At 38.1% G+C, this 11,065-nt stretch overlaps 1 protein-coding gene across 2 annotated transcripts in view; it reads right to left on the bottom strand.

The window, feature by feature from the left end:
* Positions 1–446: 446 nt before the first annotated feature.
* Positions 447–11,065, bottom strand: part of LOC117435468 (progressive ankylosis protein homolog B) — a 52,924-nt gene continuing 42,305 nt past the window's right edge. Inside the window, exons 9-12 of one of the 2 annotated variants that reach the window (XM_034058641.3) lie at positions 6,966–7,095; positions 6,284–6,407; positions 4,123–4,222; positions 447–3,138 (exon numbers count right to left, since the gene is read on the bottom strand). In XM_034058641.3, coding sequence (XP_033914532.1) covers positions 3,016–3,138; positions 4,123–4,222; positions 6,284–6,407; positions 6,966–7,095 — 477 coding nt within the window. In that variant the 3' untranslated portion in view covers positions 447–3,015. Of the gene's footprint in view, positions 3,142–4,122; positions 4,223–6,283; positions 6,408–6,965; positions 7,096–11,065 lie in introns of both variants that reach the window. The other variant, XM_034058640.3, reaches the window with a different exon arrangement.

Genomic DNA, 11,065 nt, shown 5'->3' with positions numbered 1-11,065 from the left:
TGCTAGGATACAAACCTTTCGGCCTCTGGCTAGGACAAGTCACAACAGTTAAATATTTTAGGGCTGTGTTCGAATCTTCGTTCACCACCCAGGGATTCGCAGATTGTTTTAAACCTTTAAAGGCTCGTCAGACGTCATTGATGCAATGTTTTTTGGGGTTTTTTTTTGGACCTGTTAACAGAAACTGTTTGACAATATATGAATACTATAAATCACACATTAAATGTCACTCACATGCAAAATTCGATATTTTGATTAATCCGCTACCAAATCGTTATATATGTAACAAATCTATATGGTGCCGCTGCAGTGTATGGAGCAAGGTATAGTAGTATCCAAAGCACTGGGGGATTGTAGTGCTTCAGTAAAATATGTACTGAATACCTCGTGTACAAGACAGTGTAAGAGAAGTGCTATGGTATAATATGCTTGAAACATACAAAATATACGATAACAGAAATAATTTTAATTTCGAAAACTGAGCTCCGTCCGTCTCTCCCCCCTCCAGCTTGTGTTGTTATCCAGAAGGAAACCTTTAATTTCTTCATTCTCCATCGACAGCAAAGCGTTGTACAGCGTAAACTGTATTGAAAGAAATATCTCGAAACCCCTCTGCTGTTTGGGACTTTTTTTGTTACATGCCCAGACAACCCCCCCCCCCCAAAAAAAAGGTTTAATGCAAACTGTGCAAGCGACTTGTATCATCTTCAGTTACATGTAAATAAACAACGTGTATTTTTATTTTTATTTAAATTATAAAAAACATGATTATTGTTCTATATAACGTATTTTTAAAGTACATGTGAATGTTTTATTCCATTTATATGGATTACCTGTAAAATAGGATTTTCAATCAAATATAAACAAGTAGTTATGCTGACGTCACCAGTAAATTATGCAAATGAGTACCATCGAAGGTTCGAACCTTCCTTCGGTAATGTGTTCCGAACGTCAAAATGTACACTTCGTTGCCCCCCTAAAGTATTTTATATACATGTTCCTGATTTAAAAATGAAAGCTACACAATTATCTTACTTTAAAAACATGAAAAAATCTTAATGAAAAAATGTTGTTGATGCATCGATTATTAATATATATGAAAGCGTTCTCAGTTAACGCAGGCAGGTGCATCACACAGTGCGAGACAATCCACACACAGGGGAAGAGCGGGTACGAACCTGGGATCTATCCCACTGAAGCATAGCGCCCATACCGCTCTCCAAACGAGCCGGCTCCTTTGCAAGGAGTGTATATCAGGCTTATGTCTTCGTGTATGATTACGTCACCCAGCCCTGCTGCTGCCTTCCCCTGTACACGCTACTATATATATATATATATATATATATATATATATATATATATATATAAGACATTTATTCCATGGTCTAGGTGCTCTACCTCACTGTGTCTGATGTGTGCCGCCTGCCTTCACAGCCATACTATTTGCTGGGTTCTGTTCCTGTATATAATCTCCCCATATGTTCAAAGACATTGCCTTGTCAAATGTTAAGCAAAATTCTACAGAGAAGAGCCAGATACAAATTAAATGGATTTCCACAGCTGGATGTTTGATTCTTTAACAGTATCAGGAAATCACCCTGAAATGCCTCACCCTCCCCCACCCTTATTTTCCAGGGTAACCAAGGATAGGTTGTTGATCCAGCTGTGGCTCATCCCAGTGTGTACAGGTTGATCAAATATATCTGCATAGTCAGCTACTACTTCATGTAAATATTTAGAAATGAACAATATTTAGATTTTTTTTTTATACTAACCATATTCCCTGAAACAACAATTTTGAATGAATCCTCTAGTCTACAGGTTAGGTTAAAGCACACAACTTGATTTTCAACTTTAAAAAAAATGCCACTTCATGCACCACTTTATCACCGTTTAAAATCAGAAAAAGGTGTTTTCACTTATACTCTTTATTTCTAAGCACAGGGACATAAAGTCTTTCCCTCTCGAGACCACCAAAGCAAAGTTATGTTGAGATGTTAATGCCCACAGTGTGTGGTAGACACAGGGATATGAAATACACTTGTATGCCACGAGTGTATAACAGCACATTTAGATGCTTTGGATACTTTATGAGTTCAGGGGCATTCCTAAGCTGTAAATGTGTGTTTTAATGACTGACAGCTTAATGTTATATCTATTAAAAAAATAGATTCTCAGATTCAAGAAACTTGACTGACAAACATAATAAAAAGTCAAGCAGCCAACATTTGGCTGTCTGACCCCGGCCGTTGCATTTATATCTCACCCTTACAAAATAAACCATGAACAATATTTAAACAGTTACAACTTTTTAACTATTATATTATTTAAAAACTCCCTTTAAATGTAATTTAAGTTAAGCACAAACCCTACACTCCCAAATCTTTAAACACTGATGGTTTCAGAAAATGAGTTTGGTACTTAAATAAAAATAAAAAATAAGCCTCATTCTAACTGCTATGCCAGTTTTTTTTTTACCAACTACAGCGTAACTGGTAATTAGCAGCACTATGGCAAATAAAAGCGCACAGGTCTATATAGAGACCTCAATGCATTTCTTTTTTCTTCTACATTCAAGATCAGAAGTCTTTTTTTTCAAGCAACTGAATAAAGATGTGATATAAAGTTTTACACTTGCAGTTCTTTTGTGTTTTCTTAAAAGTATAGGACGGCAGCGCAAAATAACAGCAGAGAAGAGAAAGGTAAAGGTGGATGTACGACAGTGCTTTGGTACAGGTATCTTTTCTGTCTTGTGCAGACAGTATCCGCTGGAAGCTACAAAACTCTGAGGGGAGGGGGTGTACCGTGGCCACGGTTCTCATCAGCAAGGGAAATTAACGGAATAGCCACCGCATGCAAGTAAAGGCCTCCTCGCTGTATCCCCCCCGGCAAGCATTTCCACTGTGCGCAACAGAAATGGAACTTGAGCAACATTGAGCTGGGGGAGAGAAAGCGGGCGGTGGCAGAAGCAAGTTCAGACTGTTCCTGCAGTCTGCTCTCCCCCTCCTCCTGTCTTTATTCGTCCTCCTCCCTCAGCTCCACAATGTCATCAGTTTCCTCCCTGGGCCCGACTTCATTCATTGGAGCCGAGTCTTCTCCCTCCACTGCCGTCTCGTCATCGCTATCCTCCTTCTTCTTCTTCTTACAATAAAAAGAAATGACAATAAATGAATGTCATTGCCTGAACTTTTTTGTAGTAAGATTCAAATTACTTGAGCTCAACTTTAGTTTACACCTGATTATTTTAAACACTTCTGCATGTCTATGGTACAGTAAGCAACGCAGATTTTAAAGGCCTAAATTGACAATCCAGTCATTTACCAACAGGGATTGCCTTCACAAGTAACACATAATTACAGTTGTAATAGTAGAGTTTTGTTAGTTTAATACTTCTGTGGTATTACTAGAAAATGCACAGACATAGTAAAATATCTTTATTTATTAAAAGTAAACTTGCCAAAAATTGCACTGGGAAATGTGACATACTATAAAAAAAAACTTTTAATAAATGTTATAGGCAACTAGAACATGTGACATTTACTGTTGAACTATTACACTTTACACTCTTATATCTAATTACATGACGAACTAGCTTGCTATGCAGTGAATCCAAGTAACTGTTGTTAACAAAATAGGTACATATATTTTCTTTACCATCTGCATCCATTCATTATATTGGTCTAAAATGTGCAGTTGTAAAAGAAACACATAGCAAATATGTATTTGAATTTTAAAATATCACATCTGTTATTACACTACATAAAACAAATACCTGTTTCCAAGCCATGCTTTTATACTATCTTGCACTTGGGTCATTTCACCTGTCGGGTGCCATTGTCCCCAACCCTACAATGGCTTCTTACCTGGCAATAGTCAATCAGCTGCTTCCCTTATTGACTGACAGGCTTTCAGCCAGTAACATGCTTTAACCCATATGACACTGCTGGGGTGTAATGACCAAGGAAATAAAGCACTAACATACTTCCTGAAATGAAGGCAAGCTAACTCAGAACTTATCCTAGTGTCTATTATAAAATAAAAATACATGTTTGCTATTTGAAACCTACGTATTCTTTTGTTAGTTACAGTCACGTTAAAATAAGAACATGTGGTTTGTTGTACCTGTTTCCGATATACATAGAAGGCTGCTATTGCTACCATGGTGGATTCCCCCAAGAAACCAGCTAGCAGGGAACCGACACCGAGAGTGGCTCCATGAACCCTGCAAATGAAACAGACATCATTATAAAACAGAAAGGTCTAGCAAAATCTGCATTAGGGTCTGGCTCACTGTAAACAGTGGTTTACCAGCATGTTGTGTTAGTTAATGTAATCCAAGCAACTGAGTTATGAATGTATAATAAAAAGCTATTTAATAAGTCAATATTATGCACAGCTAAATGATATTACAATTTAAGACACGTAGGCTGTTCAATGAAAAACCTTAGAAAATGTGAGAGTTGAAATCATCGTGGTGTTCTTGTCCATGAACCCCTGATTAAATGAGGTCCAAGGCAGTATCCAGAGGAGAATGTTCTACGGAAAATTCCATGATTCGTAAGTGCATACTGTAGAAATTCCTGTCTCTCAAGTACTGCTTGAAAGACATAATGTGTCTTCTCATGCTAAGGGGCAGTTCCAAACCTATGCTGGCACACAGTAACGCCTCATATTATTAACACATTGTAAATAACAATACTCGCCATCATACCCAGAGGGGTAGGCTTTACAAATAGTAAAGATCCAGAAACACCACTTACAGAAGTTGAGTTCATACAAGTCTGTAGGAAGAAGCTTACAGGGTCGAAGATTTATTTGTTTAATGTTTAGAGCCAGAGGGCAGTATGAGGCAAGTTCAGCTTTGTGAATGTGTGTCCTAGGTACCATAATCAGAGTACAGGACAGGTGCAGTTTCTATATACAGTACAATGGATTGTGTTTTCAGACCAGTTTTTTTCCTATTTAAAATGTTCCACTTCATAACAAGATAGTCTGCCAGGTACACAAATCTAAACCAGGATTTTAAATCCTAAGGCTTTTCTATCAAGCAGACAAATGTTTTGGACAATGAGCAATGTTGTGTCAGAGTTTCTTGTACAATTTACCTTAACTCTGCAAAACTCTTCTGTGGTTTGTTATTTAAAAAGGGTGCTTTCATTAAGAGTAGTCCACAAAGGTGCAACTTACACCAGCTCCATTCTCCCTTTCACTCTTTCACCCTGTAGGCTACTTTCACACAGTGACGGTCAAAGCGGTAGGCAACAGTAGGCATTGCAAACCGATTTCGCTGGGAGGTAAAGATTTATATAAATGGAGCGCGTGCATTCTAAATGCATTGGAAGCATAACTGTGCTCATACTCATGTTCCCTCATGTCACACTGCTACACCCACACATACTTTTATTTTTATTTTTATTTAGTCATCGGCAATGATTTTACACCAGTTTTCTCCCCAATTTGGAATCGGCAATTGTATTTTTATTAATCCGGGTTCACCGCTGCAACCCCACCGCGACTCAAGGAAGTTGAATAAATATAACTTGCAGAAATAAAGACAGAAATGTAGCCATTCCCAAATGAGTCTAGGTCCATGTTTTCACAAGTTTCCTAAAACCCTCCAGCTTCCAGGGGCCACTCAGTTATTATTTACCCACTTCATCAATTCATCACCTACCATTTCTTTCACCCCATTGTCCACCACTGCTTTCACAAATCGATAGTAAAAAAAAATATGATTTTAGCCTGGAAAGAGTTAATTCCCACAGAGAAAAATCCATTTAGTAAAAGCCTATTTTATGCAGTCTGGCTTAGTAATGTGCTCCTCATTTTCTAATTTCATGTTAGTAATGGCAATGGAGCAGGTCTTTGTCATCAGCTCCTTGTTTAAGTCACTGATTTTCCAGACAATAAAAAATGTTCAGGAGTAGGGCTTTCTGGCCAGCAAATGCTAAATTCCATCTGGGGTATAAAGCGACTTTGTTCCTAACACAGTTTTATTTCTTTTAACATATCAGTATTGCTTTTGTATTTTACTCCATAAACTTATTTTCACCCTTACAAGCATATCTTGAAGTCACCAGGCAGCTACAGTTTTTTGTGTATTTCAAATTGACTGTAAATAAAATACTGTATGCTATTATGTAACTGGCTTGTGTGTCATGGAGTCGCAGCTCGTTATACAAAGCGATTGGTCACATAGATTTTTGTCAGATGAATAATGTTATTCCTTTCCATGACACGACCTTACAGTAGTGAACACTGTGCTGGTTGTCGTTGTACCTACCCCATGTAAGGAAGCACAATGAGACTAGTGATGAGAACAATGAGCCGCAGGACTGAACTGGGGGCCAGTACAAAGGTCTTCTTCAGTGTCATCAACCACCCGGTTAGGTGTGCTCGCATAGTGACTGCACAGAGACAGGAAAAAGAATTACAAACATAAAATGGGGTTATGCAGTATAGTATACCACGTAAATTGCGGCATTGGTATAAGGCGACAATGGCAAACACCATGCTAAAAGGCTGTATCACAGCACCTTCAAGAAATGAGTCTTTCTGGGTACATTGGTAATCACATCTCTACTGGAACTAGACAATGCATATACGATTTTCAACAGTGAGGAAATAAATAAACTAGATATGAAATGAAATTAAGCATTGGGGAGTCCAAATACTGCTGCTGTTTAGATCATTAAGAGTGCATAACATATAAGCAGCATGAGTCTTAAGGGCATTTTAAAATTTAAAACAGCATTTAATGGTCCAATCTGTGTCAGTATTTAGGTCTAGTTTTACTACCACCTCAGTTTGGCCAGGTACAAGTCATTGGAGTCTTTGCCTTCATCACATTAAAACCAAGCTTTTGCTACATCGATACATTCGTGAGACTGGGAAGACGCGCAAGGCCAATTTCTCGTCAAGCCTTTTCTTGGTGTCTGAACGCTATCGAATGGAACACACTGTACCTGGTATTGGGAAAAAAGAGAAGATACGAAGAGGAACAACACAGAGCTCAGCGAAAGCGAGGTCCACCGCAATAATATCCACCAGGATCTTCTCAGAAACATGCGGGGTCCAGAACACCAAAAAGCACAGCTGTGGAGAGAAGATGAGTACAGCCATTAGGTACATTACAATGTTCTCAACATCATTTTATTTTTAAATGAGGAAGTTCCCTTTGCATTTTCAATGAACTGACCCATAATGAAAAGCAGCAGTCAGTTTATATATCAATATGACATCATTTTTTTGTTTATATCTGTTGGCGTATAATAAATGCCAAAACAAACTGTGTTTGCTTCACCTAAGGGAAGCGACCTCTTTCTCAAATGACCCAGTTTAGTGACTGCTATTAACTGTGAAGCTGCATTCACATAGGATTTATCTAGAGAATAGCCAGCTTCAATACAAATAAATCCCTAATCCCTTCTATTTTCATTTCAATGGACAGCACAGCTGCAATGATAAAGCATCTTGATCAACACTGCATCATACTGCTACATCACTGGAAAAAAAAAACATGGGTCAGTGATGCCACCTGAACCTGGGGTTCCAGAACCTGGGCTGCCAGTCCTGCTACTATAGAGATTTTTGAAAAATACGATTGGTCTGCCATCATACTACCAATGGCTAGTATCACAGAAATTATTATTATTATTTATTTATTAGCAGACGCCCTTATCCAGGGCGACTTACAATTGTTATAAGATATCACATTATTTTTACATACAATTACCCATTTATACAGTTGGGTTTTTACTGGAGCAATCTAGGTAAAGTACCTTGCTCAAGAGTACAGCAGCAGCGTCCCCCACCTGCGACTGAACCCACGACCCTCCGGTCAAGAGTCCAGAGCCTTAACCACTACCCCACACTGCTGCCCGCATTTCATTGCCATTACGGTGTAATTAAAATCAAGGGATATTAATTCTGCAATCTCATGTTTATTTTTTTTACATGTTTGAAATGTGTGTTCTCCATCATTCTCTATTGCTGTTCATGTCATTCTCTATTGCTGAATTTCTGAAATGAAGTGTTTTGAAAAATGATCACTGTAGCTGTCATTTCTGATTTACATTGCACATCACTAGTTTATTAACACAGAACATAAATCACATGAAATAACACAGAAAACATCAGCTTCACAGATATGTGATGGTCCCAGTGTAAGTGACAAATCATCTTTTATAACCAATAATGCAGATGACAGCCATGGAGTGGGTATTAGTCCAAGTCATGGTCTGAAAAATAATTGCAAGGATGTCTTCACTATTAATAATGCAGCCCTACAGATCCCAGGAGCCCACGTGTTACCATTGGCTACAAGACACTGGGCCTGGGAAGCATTTCCTCCAGCTCCGTTCTGCCTCATTAGGGATGGCACAGTGTATAATAATTTAGGTGCAGTAGTGAATCTGGCGTGGGGGTTTATGAGAAATAACTCCAGTTGCAAACTGCATTTGTGAGTGATTTAGTGGATGCACATTAGCTTGGCTGTAACTATTATTACCTTATCTTGGCTTAAGGTCAGCCTGTAACGTTTATAAATGCTTTCATGGTAAATTCAGAAAAATAACTCTACCCCCCCCCCCCATGTTAATCTTATTAAAGTGCTTTATTGTGTTTAATCATAGTTTATATTATATTTTACAAAATGTAGTTGTGATTTCTTGCACAGGCTTCTCTGTGTCATGTGTTAAGCTCTTACTGTGGTACAGTATGCTGTAAGCTTGTCTAGGAGAGGAAACACCAAGGCTTTGTTATACGAGTTCATAATGATTTAAACTACAACATGTGCATTAGCCCACTGTCTTGTTTGTACCATTTCACATCTAGGGTGTCACAAACAAGGGCTGAACAAACAATTTAATACACCTGCCATCTGAAGCACACAATGTTGTCCAGGGATGGAAATAAAGACTCCCATTGCACAGCAGTTTGATTAACAGTTTTACTAGGAGTTTAATAAGACATACATGGGCTTGGGCTTGTTACCTATACACTGTGGCTAATCAGGCTCATTTTAAAGCCTGGATTGAGGAAGCTGGTATACAATAGGAGTCTTCAGTCTTCTTTCCATCCCTGTTGTGTAACTGGGCTCTCACTCACATGACTGTTTAATGATAATGGAATCCCTGACATGTCATTTGTAACATTTGAAAGCTGAGGTAAAGCTTTTAAGAAAGACAAATACACAAATGCCTGCATAAGTGCAATGTCAGCATATTTCCCTAGATTTACCCACGCTCTGTCAAGCTTTTATGCGGGCTGTTTTTTTAAGGAGACATTTCATTTTAATCTGTGGTTTCTGCACTCGCTGTAGTTTCAGTCTCTCTTACTTTCTTATTTACACTGAACTTTAACATGCACCAAAACATACCAGTCTTCTCTTCTTCCTCTGGTCTAACAAAAGAGCACTAAATAAGCCTTTTTATACCTATCCTGTGGTTACATCATTCATTTTCTAAGATAAACATACTCGTAATCCATGCACTTGACACACACACACACACACCCTGCTAATATGATATATTGGTCCAAGAGATTACAAAGCACTAACAATATATCATACCTGAATAAGGAACGTGTCTTTATCAGTACAGTACATTTCCATAAGCTTGTCTTTACACTGAGTTAAAGAAAATACACAAAGCATAGAAACATATACAAAAACAACACAAAAACAACACCTCATCTCAGTCAGGTGCTGTAGGACGTTGTGTTACTGGGTTAGCACCGGGCTCTCTTTCTTCTGAGCTAGAACTCGGCCAATGAATCCTCATGTTTGAGCTCACATCCTGTGGATGAGACTCCCATGCACCCTTTTGAACAAGAGCAGAGCTCAGTTGCACCAGCTATGGGCAAGTTCAATTCAGTTTGGTTTTAGTGTAAGCTGCATCTGCAAATGAGCTTGCATCCACGTCTTCAGATATCATTGATATATTCAGATATCATTTATGCTTTTATATAGCTTCACAAAATCTTCATTTATACTGAAGAACATATTGTGCTATTAGTTTCCTGCTAGCTTTTCATTTCCAAAGGATTATTTTACTGTATGCATTTGGTTGATTCTAGACAAACATACACTTGTCTTGAGCATCAGGAAGCAATTATTTGCTATTCCAGTCAGTGTTTATAGCAGTCTGCAGACCTTTGTTTTGTGTTGACAGCAATCTACAGCTGCCTCTTACTGAAAGTTTGTTTCTATAATTTGTGTTTCTGGAAACCTGCACAGCCCTAGAACTCACATAACCATAATACATGGTAGGTGAATAAAATTGCAATATCTGACATCTGGAAGATACGAGACGATTCCTCAACTGGAACTAATGTCTTGAGAGAAGTTACTTTGAAAAAATGGACATGCCAATGAGAAAAGAATGTTGTATAGATGTTCAGCTAAGTTCTCTTTACAGTCAACTGCAAAACTGAATAAACACATCAATGCAGCAACATATAAAACTACCTTCATCCAGGAATGGACATGTATTTGCAAGACAAGCAGTTCATTAATTAGTGCTTTAGGTCTTATTGGTCAATGTGTACACAGATCAAAAGGCTACAACGTCTATCACAGTAGCAGGCTTCAGGTTGCTATAAATAATACACTATAAATGCTAGAAATAAAGGATGTCTGATTGACATGAAAATAATTCTCTCAACCTAATGTATTTGGCATTATTAAAGCACACATTTTACAGGATACGCCCTCAAAATCAAATCTGAGCCTAGAACTATATTATTGTGTGCTTTAGATCATCTATAAACCAATCCACATTAAAAGGCAGATTCTGTTTGCACATTCTTTCAGAGATTTCATCTTGTTTTGCTCATTCTGGCAGATAAGACCAGGTTCAGCCTGCATGCACTGATTGTAGGCTATGAAAGGTCAAGCAATATTTTTTTAGTAGCTCAGATTTTATCTTGCATATTGAGTTTTTTGACCTTATACTGCTGGGATGTCAATCTTCTCTCCACAAAAATCAATGGGTAACGAATTGGTCACCATGGTGATCTTTCTAATTTATGCATGATTATTCTAACTTCTTGACTTCGTGCCAAA

This window comes from Acipenser ruthenus, chromosome 3 (assembly GCF_902713425.1).
Source record: "Acipenser ruthenus chromosome 3, fAciRut3.2 maternal haplotype, whole genome shotgun sequence".
NCBI classification, from domain to species: Eukaryota; Metazoa; Chordata; class Actinopteri; order Acipenseriformes; family Acipenseridae; genus Acipenser; species Acipenser ruthenus.
The sequence above is the reverse complement of the archived record's forward strand: the minus strand, read 5'-3'. Positions and strand labels throughout refer to the sequence as shown.